Source organism: Chiloscyllium plagiosum, chromosome 5 (assembly GCF_004010195.1).
Source record: "Chiloscyllium plagiosum isolate BGI_BamShark_2017 chromosome 5, ASM401019v2, whole genome shotgun sequence".
Classification (NCBI taxonomy): domain Eukaryota; kingdom Metazoa; phylum Chordata; class Chondrichthyes; order Orectolobiformes; family Hemiscylliidae; genus Chiloscyllium; species Chiloscyllium plagiosum.
Genome location: NC_057714.1, coordinates 97,685,897 through 97,701,877, shown reverse-complemented (window position 1 = coordinate 97,701,877; position 15,981 = coordinate 97,685,897). Strand labels below are relative to the sequence as shown.

At 43.0% G+C, this 15,981-nt stretch overlaps 1 protein-coding gene across 6 annotated transcripts in view; it reads left to right on the top strand.

The window, feature by feature from the left end:
* The first annotated feature begins 239 nt into the window (after nucleotides 1–239).
* LOC122550094 (leucine-rich repeat-containing protein 37B-like) overlaps nucleotides 240–15,981 on the top strand; it is a 156,854-nt gene continuing 141,112 nt past the window's right edge. For all 6 annotated transcript variants that reach the window (XM_043690668.1, XM_043690665.1, XM_043690663.1 and 3 more), the window contains exon 1: nucleotides 240–923. In XM_043690668.1, the coding sequence (XP_043546603.1) occupies nucleotides 442–923 (482 nt within the window). In that variant the 5' untranslated portion in view covers nucleotides 240–441. The remainder of the gene's footprint in view (nucleotides 924–15,981) is intronic.

Here is a 15,981-nt window from a genome sequence, read left to right as displayed (position 1 = left end):
ATGATAAAGAAAATGTAGAAACAACGTGCAGGATTGCGGGCAAAAGGCGAGAGATTGGCAACGAAGTCAAAAATGCTCAGTGGAGGCGCTTACAGGCAGACAAGACGGCCCGAATGGCCTCCAAACAAAGCGGAGCTCACTTTGGAAGGTGGGCGGGGCCGTTCCCTATTGTTGTGATGACGCGACGCTCGTCTCCAAGCGACGGGCCACGGGGACAAAGGAGGTGCACAGGCGCAGAAGTGGTGCTCGGGCCAGGGGGCGGGGAGAGAGCCTTCACTCACCATGGCAACGATTGGCTTCCAGGCCGCAACCCTTTCCTGATAATATTATCTCTCTCGCTCTCTCGCCATATTAAAATCGACCCTCCGGTGGCGGGCGGTTGGTGGGTGGGGGGAGGAGGGTCCTGAGGATATCAATGAGCGATGAGAGGCGAGTAAAAGGATGATAGCGAGCAGCTCTGGCCTCTTGACCCTGGCTTCGTGCCTGTTGCTCTGTCGCTGCTCGGCCGCCCGGAAGACGATGGTGGTGCTGCACCATAACGACTCAAGCGAGTTGCCGCAGCCGCAGCCGAATCCGCACCCGCACCCGCAGCAGGAGCCGCAGCCGCAGCCGCAGAGGCAGCTGCCCCAGCCGGAGCTATCCGAGTCACCTCAGGCCGTGTGCCCGGAGCTGTGCCGCTGCTACATCAACATCCTGTCGTGCCACCCAGCCAAGCCGGTGGGCTCGCACAGCCACGATGCGGCCGTCGACCTCGGGGAGGCGGCCCCCACCGAATCCAGCGGCAATGGCAGCAAATCTCCGCACTCCAAGCACAACAGCAACACCACGGAGGAGGATGAGAACAGCATGAAGATTCTCACTGAAATACCCTCTGGGATTCGAGGCACCATGTCTGGCAACGTCCTGACACCATTCACCGTACTGTAGGTTTTAAACCCCACTTTTTATTTCGGTAGACGTGTTGTTAAACTGGAACTAACAAGTTGTTTCTTATAGCACGACGTGTTTGTTACTTTTAGAAACAAAATCTCGATGTTTAAAATGTATTCCAACCACTACATCTAAAATACCACCATATCACCTCCCCAATTTTCTGTGAACCCCATTCAGTTCACTTCATTCTCATTGCACCTGTTGCCATATTGTAATACCCTCTCTACCCAAACAATGTTTTCTAATTCATCAAAATAAATGCCCAATCTCCACTCATTATCATTTCCAATTGCATTTTAATGTCGATCAGTAAAATGTAACAAAGATCTGGAGATCCGAAACAAAACCGGAAATTGCTGGAGAAACCTAGCAGACTGGGCAGCACCTGATGAAGGACTTTTGTCCGAAATGTCGATTCTGTTGCTCATCGGATGTTGCCTGACCTCCTGTGCTTTTCCAGCACCACACTCTGGACTCTCATCTCCAGCATCTGCAGTCCTCACTTTCTCCCTGTGGAAAGAAAGCAGAGTTTCGAGTCCAGTCGGTCTTAATCAGAACTGAGTTCAGAAATGAGTCACCAGACTCGAAACATTAACTCTGCATTCTTCCCAAAGGTGCTGCTAGACCGACTGAGTTTCTCCAGAAATTTCTTTTATGGTGTCAAATTGTATTAGTTTGTGTCGGCTGTAAACGTGCCCTTAATAACTCTGGAGGTGATCAAGTACCGCAAAGCCCTCGATCACAAATCAAGCATGCAAACTGTACTTTCATTAATCATATTTTATAGCGCTGTGGTGCTTAATTGCAGTCAACAGCATAAAGAGTTGGAGCTTAATGTAGTTTGTATCTTGTATAGTTTACTGTTGTTTGGTCTCTTGTTTTTATTAAACTGTTCCCTTACTCATTTGAATGGATTGATCAAACATAATTTTCTCTATACACCATCCCATTCTTCAAAGTTTGGGTGAAGATTTGTAGCTCGGGTGCTCGTTGTTGTGGTTCTGTTCGCCAAGCTGGAAATTTTTGTTGTAAACGTTTCGTCCCTTGTCTAGATGACATCCTCAGTGCTTGGGAGCCTCCTGTGAAGCGCTTCTGTGGTGTTTCCTCCGGCATTTATAGTGGCCTGTCCCTGCCGCTTCCGGTTGTCAGTTTCAGCTGTCCGCTGTAGTGGCCGGTATATTGGGTCCAGGTCGATGTGTTTGTTGATGGAGTTTGTGGATGAGTGCCATGCTTCTAGGAATTCCCTGGCTGTTCTTTGTTTCGCTTGCCCTATAATGGTAGTGTTGTCCCAGTCAAATTCATGTTGCTTGTCGTCTGCGTGTGTGGCTACTAAGGATAGCTGGTCGAGGCATTTCGTGGCTAGTTGATGTTCATGGATGGGGATCGTTAGCTGCACAAAACACTATATAGTACAAACAGGAAGACAGCTAACCATCCCCATCCATGAACATCAACTAGCCACGAAACGCCACGTCCAGCTATCCTTAGTAGCCACACACGCAGACGACAAGCAACATGAATTTGACTGGGACAACACTACCATTATAGGGCAAGCGAAACAAAGAACAGCCAGGGAATTCCTAGAAGCATGGCACTCATCCACAAACTCCATCAACAAACACATCGACCTGGACCCAATATACCGGCCACTACAGCGGACAGCTGAAACTGACAACTGGAAGCGGCAGGGACAGGCCACTATAAATGCCGGAGGAAACACCACAGAAGCGCTTCACAGGAGGCTCCCAAGCACTGAGGATGTCATCTAGACAGGGGACGAAACGTTTACAACAAAAATTTCCAGCTTGGCGAACAGAACCATAACAACCTCCCATTCTGCATCAACATGCAAGAATGCCTTATTGCCACTTTCAAGCTACTTGCTTAACTGATGAAATGAATGCAGTGGTCTCTATAAATCTCAGACTGACTGATTATTGACTCTGTAACCTCAGTTTTGCATATTTTGCAACTTGTGCATTGAGACTATTTTCAGAACCTGGTTAGAGCAATTAGAATTAGGTTTATTGTCATACTCAAGTACTGAAAAGTATTGTCATTCCTGGTGCACCTTAGGTACAAGATACCTAGGCACAAAGTCTTAAGGCCAACATAGAAAAATAAAGAAATAAGTTAAAAGTTCTCAATTGGATCCTTAGAACTGAAATATGTGTTACCTGCCTACCTATAGCTTTGATTAATATTGTATATCTTACTTTGCTATGACCATTTGTCATTGTTAGACGAGGATAGAATGAATGAGAGTAAAGGACCAATGATAAATTTCATAACAGATCTGCTTAAGTGAAGCGATCAAACATTCCACAAAGGTTTCATAAAAGAGCCTTTACCTGAAGATCTAGTTAATGCTTAGAAGATAATTGTCTGACTCTAAAAGGAATTACAAATACATTACACGCAGTTAATTGATGAAAATGGTGTATCATAAAATAAATATTTGGAATGTTAAAATGGGCTATTTTGACTTTTGTAATATTGTACCTCATCCTATCCCCTTTTGAAATGTCTGGAATAAAGTTGTGTAGAGGCTAGGAATACTGCACCAAGTAACTCACCTCCTGACTCTCCAAAGCCTGTTCACAATCTTCAAAACACAAGTCAGGGGTGTGATGGAATACTCACTATTTGCCATATCCCTATCCTAACCCTACACTCATCCCTGGAACATCTGGAAAACAAGGACACCTATGTTAGATCCTACTCATTGATTACAGCTCTGCCTTCAACAACATTTTCCCCTCCAGACTGATCTCAAAACTCCGTGATATTGGTCTCGGCTCTGTCCTTTGCAACTGGATCCTCAGCTCTCTAACCCTCAGATGGCAGTCAGTGAAAATAGGTAACTGCATGTCCTCTACAATAACACTCAACACTGGAGCCCCCCTAGGATGTGTCATCAGTCTCCTACTGTATTCCTTGTGCACCTATGATTGTATTGTCAAATTCCAAACAAATGCCATCTGCAAATTTGCTATGGTTGGATGGATATCTAACAATGACAAGTCAAAATGCAGAAGGGAGATAGAGGGCTTGGTGACATGGTGCAATGACAACAACCTCTCAGTGTTGGCAAAACTAAAGAACTGATCATTGATTTCAGAAAGAAAGGAGGATAACACGCCCCATCTACATCAACAGAAGTGAGGTTGAGAGAGTGGAGAGCGTCAAGTTCTTGGAATGGCGATAATCGACAACCTGCCCTGGACTTCTCATGTAGATGCGGAGGTCAAGAAAGCACAACAATGCCTCTTTTTCCTCAGGTATCTCAGGAATTTTGGCATGTCCAGACGGACACTTACCAACTTCTACAGATGCACCATTGAGAGCATATAATCTGGCTGCATAATGGCCTAGTTTGGCAACTACTCTGCCGAGGACAGTAAGAAACTACAATAGGTGGTGTGCACAGCCCAGACCATCACGGAAGCTAACCTTCTGTCCATGCACTCCGTTTACTTGGCTTGCTGCCGTGGAATGGCTGCCAACATCATCAAAAACCCATTGCACCCCAGTAATGATCTCCTACAACCTTTTCTGTCAGGCAAGATACAGAAGCATGAATGCATGTACCAGCAGGTTCAGGACCAGCTTCTTCCTGGTCATTATTAGACTGATGAATGAGCTCTCTAGCCTCAAATAATGCTGACCTTGCTAATGCTGATCTTGCCTAGTGCATACCCTGTGCAATGTAACTTGTATGCCTCTAAGTTTTTTTTGATCTGTATATCCTTTCTTACTATGATTTGTTTGTATTGCTAGTAAACAAACTTTTCACTGTACCTTGGTATATGTGACAATAAATCAATCACTTGCCTGACTGAGTACATCTCCAACAACACTCAAGCTTTGCACCATTCAAAACAAAGAAGCCTACTTGATTGCCATTAAATCCATATGTACCATTACCAACATTCAGTAGCAGCAGTGTGTATTGTGTACAAGATACACAGCAGAAATCTGCCAAAGATCCTTATATGATTGATACCTTCCTAACCCACAACTGTTTTCAGCAAGAAGAACAAGGACAGCAAGTACAAAGGACAGCCACCACCTGCAAGTTCCCCTCCAAGCCATTCAACATCCTGGCTTGGAAGGAAATATATCGCCGTTCCTTCAATGTTCTTGGGTAAAAATTCTTGAATTCTCTCCCTAAAGACATTGTAGGTGTGCTACAGTACATGGATTGTAATCGTCCAAAAACGCACTTCACCACCACCTTCTCAAAGGCAACTGCTTTGTCATTCCAGATGATGGCTGATCATTTAACTTCACAGAATTTTTCTGCACTATCCTCATATTCCTTGATATCTTTAATATCTAGAAATATGTTAATCTTGAATATACTTAATGTCTGAGCTTCTACACCTTTCTCAAATGGAGAATTCCAAAGATTCATCAATCACTGAATGAAGATACTTCTGCTCGTGTCAATCCTATATGGCCTTACCCCTTATCTTGAGACTCAGTCCCCAGCGTTCCAGATCCTGTAAGAATTTAATGTGTCTCTATGAGATGATGTCTCATTCAAAACTCTAGAAAATATATGCTAGTCTTCTCATAAGACAGTCACAGGGATCAAATCAGTGAATCTTTACGTCAAGGGCAAGTATACCCTTTCTATTGTAAAGAAATTGAAATTGTATGCAATACTCCAAATGTCTCTTAAAAATGATCCATACAATTGCAGTAAGACTTTTGTACTCATACTAAAACCCTCTTACAACAAAATTCTAATATTTGCCATCTTAATTGCTTGCTGTATCAACATATTTCAGTGACTCACTGAGCACACCCAGATCTCTTTGGATATTATTATTTTCCATTCTTGCACATTTAAGAAAAATTCTGTGCTTTGTTTTTCCCATCAAATTGATAGATTTTGATAACTTTGCATTTTTCAATGCTCTGTTATGCTCTTGCTTTCTCACTTAGCCTGTCTAAATTCCCTTGAAGCTACTTTGAAATCTCTTTACAACTGACATTTCCTTCTAGTTTTGTGTCACTAGCAAACTTGGAAATATAACATTGGGTCCCCACATTCAGATCATTAATATGGATTGTAAATCACTGAGGCCCAAGCACTGATCCTTGGAGTACCCCATTAATTACAAGCAGAGAAAAGTCCATTTATTCCTCAGAGAACCCCTGCAGTGCAGGCCATTCAGCCCATTGAGTTCGTACTGCTTCTTCAGAAAGCATCCCACCCAGACCAATCCCATGTGTTTCCCATGGCTAATCCACCTAGCCTACATAACCTTGGACACTACGGGGCAATTTACACGGCCTATACACCTAACCTGCACATCTTTGGACTGGAGCACCTGGAGGCCCATGCAGACATGGGAAAAATGTACAAACTCCACATAGTCGCTCAAGACTAGAATCAAACCTGAGTCCCTGGTGTTGTAAGGCAACAGTGCTAACCACTGAGCCACCATGCCACCCCAGAAATGAATTTAAATGTCACCCATTAAAGCAGGATGGAGATTTGAACCAACATACCCAGAGTGTCTGGATTACAAAACCAGCAACATTACTACAACACTACTACCTTTCACTTCCTTTTAGTCACTTTTCTTTTTGTTAGTCATTCCTGATTCATGTGAGTAAATTATCCTGAATCTGATGTTATCCAATTCTAGTTACTAATATTTTGTATATGACTTTATCGAAAGCTCTTTATAAATTGAAATATAGCACATTGACTGATACTCATAGATCCAGAGACATTTATAGAATGAAAAGAGGTCATTTAGCCCATCATGACCATGCCAGTCAACAAAAATCGGACTACACTAATCCAATTTTCTACGTCTTGGCCAACAGCCCAGGAGGCTGTGTCAATGCAAATGAATATTTCTGATTCAACCACTCTCAGGCAGTGAGTTCCAGACTCCCAACACAGTCTGGGTGAAAACAAATTCTCATCAACTCTCCCCTTAGTATTCTATCTCTTACCTTAAATCTATGCCCCTCTATTTTGACCCCTCTACTAATGGAAGAAGTGCTTTCTTATCCACTCTGTTCATATATGTCATAATCTTATATACCTCTATTAGGTTATTTTTGAAATTTCACTGTTCCAAAGAAATCAACACCATCCTATTCAATGTTTGCTCATTGCTCAAAACCTTCACCATAAATAGTATTCTGGTAAATTTTCTCTGCACATTCTCTATTGCATTACATCCTTCCTATGGTGTAGTGTTACAAAGCTGTAGTTGAACCCCCCTGTTAATTAAACCAAGCACTCAGATTCCTGAAGAAGGGCTTATGCACAAAACGTTGATTCTCCTGCTCCTCAGATGCTGTCTGGCCTGCTGTGTTTTTCCAGCACCACATTTTTCAACCCCAAGCACTCAGAAAAGCCTATCTCACCTTGTAATCTGTTAAAATTCCACTATTTAAAGAAAAAACATCAATTTATTTTTCTAACTAACCGTGAACATTAAACAAAAAAAACTATTTACAAATCCAAGCCCCCCTTTCTCTTAACTATTTACTATCTGACCCCAATTCTACTAAATATGCTGTTCCAATAAACACTAATTAAAATTACATTAACTTAATCTCAAAATATTCCGACTTTGTCTTCCCTGCTGTCTTCAGTTTTTCTGCTGATCTCCCTGGGTCATCTTTCTTTTTACTGCAAATAGACTTTACATGGAAAGGTACCTTTGATAGAGGGGATTTTAAAAATTTCTTTAAGAGCATATTATTAGATGGGCAATTAGCTCTCTGGTAGTTTCTCTTTCGACAGCAGTTGCTCTCTGACCAATTTTCAAAATGTCAGCATTTTATACCCCCCCCCCCCCCCCCCCAACAAGTGATCATCTCATTATGGGCAAAATAATAAATTCAAACTCGATTGGGTTTTAGTATTCTGGGGCATAATTTAAACTGATTGTTAAATTTGAATCATTGTCAAAACAGCAACCAAATCTCAGGTATCCATTACACAGCCAAATGTTACATATTTTCAATTTTCCAGTACACTCTGGGACTGCCATCCAGTTGTATACACAAGTGCTTGTAATCTCTCAATTCAGAACAGCATTCTCTCTCTTAAAAATACAGTATGCACCTTCAACCTCATAACAGTAGTTACCAAAATTGCACATAGTACAACAATTGTGATCTAACCAATGTAATATACATTTTGTAAGCCTCTCTTATCTAGTATTTTATGCATCAGGTGATAAAGGCAAGTATCCCAAATGATGCCTTAATTTTTCTATCCACCTGCCCTACTAACTTCAGGGATTTATGGATATGTTCTCAAAGACCAGAGGCCTCTCCTGTTCAGTACTTTCCAGGGCCCTGCCATTCATAGTGAAATTCCTTATCTTTGTTAGTTCTCCTCAAGTGCTTTACCCTAACACATTTCTCTGTCCAAACAAGCAGTTTGTTGACATCCTCCTGCAGATTATGACTCCTCCTCATTATTTACTACCCAATCAATTTTTGTGACATCCACAAACCTCTTGATTATACCCCCTATATTTAAGTCCAAGTCATTTAATGCAAACAATAAACAGCAAGCGAGCCCAGTGGAACCCCCTCAGAAACTGACTTCCAGTTACAGAAACATCATTTTACCATCACCCTCTGCTTCCTGCCTCTCAGCTAAATTTGAATCCAACGGCTCCCATGCACTCTTACTTTCTTGAGCACTTTTCCATGAGGGGCTTTATCAAAAACCTTGCTAAAATCAATGTAAATCACATCAAACGCATTATTCCCACCAACACATGCAGTTACATCCTCAGAGAATTGGATCAAATTAGTCAACACAACCTTCTCTTTACAAATCCACGGCGACTATCCCTCATCAATCCATGTCTCTCCAAGAGTAGATGTATTCCATCACTTAGAATTCTTTGTAATAACTTCCTCATCATTTGAGGTTAGTCTGTCTGGCTTGTAATTTACTGGTGTATTCAATCCTCCTTTTTGTAAAATAATGGAACAATGTTAGCAGTCCTCTAGTTGTCTCAAGCCTCACCTGTGGATTTGCAAATTACACCCAGGACCCCTGATATCTCTTCCCTTGCATCCCTCAATAGCCTGGGATACATCTTTCCTGAGTATACCACTAATTAAGTCCTCAAAAACATCTAGTAGGTTTAAAGCTATAGAGGTCTACAGAACAGAAAAAAAGACCCTTTGGCTCTGAGTCTGTGCCAGACAAAAACAATCACCCAACTGTTCTAATGCCATTTTCTAGCACTTGGCCTTGTATGCCTCCATGTTGAAAGTGCACACTCATTCACATTCATAAGGTCATTGAGTCATACAGCACAAAAATAGATCTAGATACTTCTCAAGGGTTTCTGCTTTTACCATACTTGCAGACAGCTCAAAATTCATACTACCCTTTGCGTGAAAAAGTTTTTCCTCATACTCCCTCTAATCCTCCTGCCCCGTACCTTAAATATATGGACTCTGATTGTAGAATCACTCCACTAAGGGGAAATATTTCTTCTTATCTGTTATGTCTATGCCCCTCATACTTATATACATCTCAACCAGGTCCCCACTCAGTCGCCTCTGCTCCAAGGAAGGTAACCCCAGTCTATTAAACTCTCTTCATAACTAAACCCATTCCAGCGCAGGTAACATCATGATAAATATGTAGATAGGCCGACTAGGGGGGAAAAACAATGACTGCAGATGCTGGAAACTAGATTCTGGATTAGTGGTGCTGGAAAAGCACAGCAGGTCAGGCAGCATCCGAGGAGCAGGAAAATCGACGTTTCAGGCAAAAGCCCTTCATCAGGAATACAGGCAGAGTGCCTGAAGGGTGGAGAGATAAATGAGAGGAGGGTGGGGTGGGGAGAAAGTAGCATAGAGTACAATATGTGAGTGGGGGAGGGGATGAAGGTGATAGGTCAAGGAGGAGGGTGGAGTGGATAGGTGGAAAAGAAGATAGGCAGGTAGGACAAGTCATGGGGATAGTGCTGAGCTGGAAGTTTGGGACTGGGGTGAGGTGGGGTAAGGGGCAATGAGGAAGCTGTTGAAGTTCACATTGATGCCCTGGGGTTGAAGTGTTCCGAGGCATAAGATGAGGCATTCTTCCTCCAGGCGTCGGGTGGTGAGGGAGCGGCGGTGAAGGAGGCTCAAGACCTCCATGTCCTCGGCAGAGTGGGAGGGGGAGTTGAAATGTTGGGCCACAGGGCGGAGTGGTTGATTGGTGCGGGTGTCCCAGAGATGTTCCCTAAAGCACTCTGCTAGGAGGCATCCAGTCTCCCCAATGTAGAGGAGACCGCATCGGGAGCAACGGATACAATAAATGGTATTGGCTGATGTGCAGGTAAAACTTTGATGGACTGCGGGGGGAGGTCGTATTGGATTTGGTGCTAGGCAATGACCCAGGCCAGGTGTCAGATCTCTTGGTGGGAGAGCATTTCGGTGACAATGACCACACCTGCCTCACCTTTACCGTAGGCATGGAGAAGTGTAGGACCAGACAGTATGGGAAGGTATTTAATTGGGGGAGGGGAAATTATACTGCTATTAGACTGGAGCTGTGGAGCATAATTGGGAACAATTGTTGTAGGGGGAAAGCACAACAGAAATGTGGAGGCTGTTTAAGGAGTAATTGTTATAAGTGTTAGATAACCTTGTCCCACTGAGACAGGCAAGGAGTGATAAGGTGAAGGAGCCTTGGATGACAAGAGAAGAGGAGCTTATCGTCAAGAGGAAAAACGAAGCTTACTTCAGGTTGAGGAAGCAAGGAACTGGCACAGCTTGAGAGGATTACAGGGTAGCTAGGAAATAACTGAAAAATGGACTGAGGAGAGAGCTAGGAGAGGGCATGAAAAAGCCTTGGCAGGAAGAATCAGGGAAAACCTAAAGTCTTTCTGCACTTACGTGAGGAAGAAGAGAATGATCAGAGAGACGGTAGGGCTGATCAGGGATAGTGGTGGGAATTTGGGCCTGGAGTCTGAAGAGGTAGGGGAGGCCCTAAATCAGTTTTTTCCTTCACTATTCAATAGAGAGAGGGAGCCCGTTGATAGTGAGAACACCATGGACCAGGTTAATAGATTGAACAGACTGATATTAAGAAAGTAGATGTGCTGGACATTCTGGGAAGCATCAAGATAGATAAGTCCCCAGAGCCAGATCAGATATATCCAAGTTACTACGAGAAGTGAGGAATAAAATTGCTGAGCCTCTGGCGATGATCTTTGCATCCTCACTCTCCATGGGAGTAGTACTGGATGATTGGAGGGAGGCGAATGTTGTTCCTCTGTTCAAGAAAGGGAATAGGGAAATCCCTGGGAATTACAGACCAATCAGTCTTACATCTGTGATAAGCAAGGTACTGAAAAGGATTCTGAGAGAAGGGATTTATGACTATTTGGAAAAATATAGTTTGATTAAAGATCATCAGCATGGCTTTGTGAGGGCCAGGTCAAGCCTCACGAGCCTTATTGAGTTATTTGAGGATGTGACGAGACAAGTTGATGAAGGTGGAGCAGTGGATGTGGTGTATATGGATTTCAGTAAGTCATTAGATAAGGTTTCCCCACAGTAGGCTCATTTAGAAAGTTAGGAGGTGTGGGATACAGGGAAATTTGGCTGTCTGGATGCAGAATTGGCTGGCCGAAAGATGACAGTGAGTGGTAGTGGAAAGTATTCCTCCTGGAGGTCGGTGACCAGTGGTGTTCCATAGGTATCTGTTCTTGGGCCTTTGCCCTTTGTAATTTTTATAAATTATTTGGATGAAGAAGTGGAGGGGTGGGATAACTCAAAGATCAGTGGTGTTGTAGATATCATAGAGGGTTGTTGCAGGCTACAAGACATTGACAGGATGCAAAGCTGGGCTGAGAAGTGGCAGATGGAATTCAACCTGGATAAACGCGAAGTGATTCATTTTGGAAGGTTGAATTTGAATGCTGAATATAGGAGTGCTGAGAGAAGGTCAATGACTCAATGCCCCTTCAATACCACCACACCCAAACTCAATGCCTGTGGCTGGACTACTTACTTATTTGGGAGTATTCATCTCTGATATTTTCTCCAACCTATACCAGCAATGACAGCTTCATCAGCCTATTTCATCTCACTCAATCCCACCTTTTATCTCAGTCCAGGAAAAATAGCCTATAATGGTGCTGAAAAAGCCAGGACTACTGGTGGAGTGCCCGACATTCAGCTCCTGAATCCTTACATGGAAAAGACCCTGACCCTCACAGCCTCAAGTGGCTGATTGACCATGCCAAAGCCCCTGGAATGATATTGAGGTTGCCTTTGACTTTGTATGCTGGGGCCCCCAGCCTTAAAAGTGTCTCCTTAGATTTAACTGAGACATACTTCTCTTTGAGTTTGGGACATGGACAATTGTTTGAGGCACATGCAATTAATTTGGCGCATATATTGCTGGCACATGATATGTGTGGATCATGGTGGTGGCACGGTGGCTCAGTGGTTATCATGCTGCCTCACAGCACCAGGTACCCGGGTTTGATTCCCTCCTCGGATGGCTGTCTATGTGGAGTTTGCAAATTCTCCCTGTGCCTGCATGGGTTTCGTCTGGGTGCTCCGGATTCCTCCCACAGTCCAAAGATGTGCTGGTCAGGTGAATTAGCCATGCTAAATTGCCCATTGTGGGGTAAATATAGGGTAGGGGAATGGGTCTGGGTGGGTTACTCTTCAGAGGGTTGATGTGAACTTGTTGGGCCAAAGGGCCTGTTTCCATATTGTAGCGAATCTTATCTTAATAAAACTAACATAGTATGGTGCCACACAGCAACATTTCCACCTCTTGAATGATGACTGATGACAAGCATATCAAGTTGCCTGGCTTTTTATTTGTACTCAATAGCAAAGCAAGACAGAAGTACCATGAGCCTTTAAGGTCGAGCTGAGGGACCAAAATGTAAAAATGAAGGCAAGACAAGATAGGGGTGCTGTGAGGATCCAGGTAGGAGCAAAGTGATTGAGTGCAAAAGGAATGAGTGAGCAACCCCAAGATGCAGTCTGGTCCAAACTGTGAACTGGGCGCCTGTCAAAATGAGCAAATTATCCTCCCAGCAGGATTCCAATGAAAGGTGTTGATGCGCTCCAAAGTGAAGCAGTTACTGTGAGTAGATTGGAGTTCTGTCATGATGATACAGCGGGAGGCTGTACGTTTCAAATACTAAGGTCCATGGGTATAGAATGTGCGCAGCTGCTGCTTAAGGATCATATCTGAGACATTGGTTCTGGGTGTCCAAGATAAAGGTCTGGAGGAGCAAGCAGTGAACTAGAGTCTCCAGATGCCAGCTCAGACTTTCATATCAGGAATTCTTAATATTTTAAGTCTGTATCTGACAAATGGGAGAGTGGGAAACTCTGTTGAAATGACGCCTGATAAGATAGTAACGAGTTGGTAATGAGCAATAATCCATTTTAATAGGTCTCTTGGCACTCACCAGCGAGGATCTCGTCTCAATATCCAGACTTGTTGGAAAATGTGCCTTTTTGGTCTTGATGCCAAAAAGAGTCTCAACTCTCACTTTATTTTGCTAAATTTCTTACCATTGCCCGTGCCATTCATGGTCTGGAAAAACTCTGCCTGGTTTTCAATTCAACAAGAAAGGAGGAGTTGCTGGGCCTGGTTCTAAGGGGTTGGTTAGCTCAGTTGACTGGATGGAGAGTGATGCCAACAGCATGGCTTCAATTCCTGTAGAGGCTAAGGTTACCAATGAGGTCCTACATTCCTAACCTTGCACTTTGCCCGAGGCATAGGAACTCTCAGGTTAAACTCACCACCAGTCGGGTCTGTTAATGGGAGAGCAGTCCTCTGGGACTAAAGTGACTTTACTTTTACATGTTGAGAATGAGTTAGGCCAAGAGGATCAAGTATCAGTATGCAACATTTTGGAGCAGTGATTATAGGAAGCAATCCAGAGTATGAAAAATAAATGAGGGGAAATCTAATTTCAGTGGAGGGAGAAAGGACTTTGCACAAGTGAATATCAACTGAAGGGTGGCAAGCAAAATCTAAGTGAACAAGGCTGCCTTGAAGGGGCCATTGTAGCATCCTTACCTCTGTGCCAGAAGGCTGTAGGAGGTTCAAGTCCAAACCCCACCTATTCCAGTCTGCCTGAACAGGTTGATTTGGAAAACAATTAAGGCAGTCTTTGATAGTGCTACAATACTGCAGAACCATATTTCGCCTATGTCAAAGGTACATATCATGGTTAAGGCCTTGTGATGTATCTATTGGTGAATCCTTTTACAATAGTCTATTCTTGTAGAAAATTGTGGTTCTTTACTGCAAAACTATTTAAGGCCAGGGGAATAGGCCAGAAGATGGCAAATGGGCTTTAGTGTGGATATATGTGCAATTGTTCCCTTTGGAAAAATAAAGGGGCAAATTGTTATTTAAATTGGAAGCAGATTCAAAGTGTGTCAGTGCAGAGGGATCTGGGTGTCTTTGTGCATGAATCACAGACAATAGATGTGCAGGTGCAACATACAATAAGAAAGGATTATAAAAGTAAAGATATGTTGTTACAATTATATGGCATCGGTGAGACCACACATAGAGCAATTTGTCCAGTTTTGCTCTCCTTACTTGATGAAGGATATGGTGGCACTGCTGGTAGTTCAGAGGAGGTTCACCAGATTGATTGCAGGGATGAAAGGGCTGTCGTATGAGGAGCAGATGTGCTTGTACTCACTGGAGTTCAGAAGAATGAGGGGGCATCTGATTGTCACGTGTAAAATGCTAAAGGGGATTGATAGGGTGAATGTTGAACAGATGTCCCTCCTTGTGGGACGGTCTCAAATAAGAGACCATAGACATACAGTGAGGAGATAGAGCTGAGGAGAAGCTACTTCTCTCAGGTGGTTGTGAACCTGTGGAACTCAATATCCCAGAGTGCAGTGGAGGCAGAATCAATCAACATATTCAAGAAAAAAGTAGATATGTTTCTAATGAAAAGCAGGATTAAGAGCTGTGGGGAGTAGGTAGGAAAGTGGAGTTGAGACCAGGATAAGATCAGTCATGATCACATTAAATGGTGGAGTGGGCTCGGGAGGGTTGAATTGCTATTCCTGGTCCTAATGCCTATGTTCCTGCATTAAGTTGTACAAAGGCTTTGTCAGTCTGTATATGGAGTGGGTGCAATCAATAATATAGATGCTTTAAAGGGAAACTAGATAAGCGGATGAAGGAGATAGGGATCGATGGCCCAGCTGGTGGATTTATGCAAGAAAAAGTGTGAGGAGTCTAAGTGCAACATAGACACCAGTATGAACTGGTTGGGCTGAATGGTATGTTTCTGTGCCATTTTGCCAATCTGTTAGATTTTGAGATAACCTGATATCCAATGATCCAACCTCAACCACAGTTGGTAACAATGATTAACTTTGTTCAGCACAAGCGAGACATGATGTCAGAATAGTAGCGTTTAAAGATAAAGTTGAGAGTTTATCACCTTCCTTATGGAGAAATCATGATCATACAATCTTGCATTCTCTGATTGGGAGGTGGGATGTGCAAAGTTAAAAATAACAAAACACCAGGTTCTAGTCTAACAGGTTTATTTGGAAGCACTAGCTTTCGGAGTGCTGCTCCTTCATCAGGTGATTGAGGAGCAGTGCTCTGAAAGCTAGTGCTTCCAAATAAACCTGTTGGACTATAACCTGGTGTTGTGTGATTTTTAAGTTTGTATTCTCTGACTCAGCTCATGACTGGTCTTCTAATTATCTCCAGAATTCCCTTCTTTACTCTTTTTTACAGTTCAAAGTCATTGAATTTTATTACACCAGTCATCTTATTGTCTAATTGTGGGAATGACACATAGCTCTGACTTCTTCAAATTTCAGACTTACATCACTTATTTGATTGCTGGGTGTATTCTAAGTGTAGTCTTGGCCACATAAAGGGGCATATTATCACATGAGAGAATTATTGTGTTCTTATGGTTAACATCCATTGGCTAAGTTTTCAATAGAGACACCAATCTTTCCTTTTCACAATATTCTGATAGCAAACCTTAGTTAAAGTATGCATCCAGTCCTGCTATATTT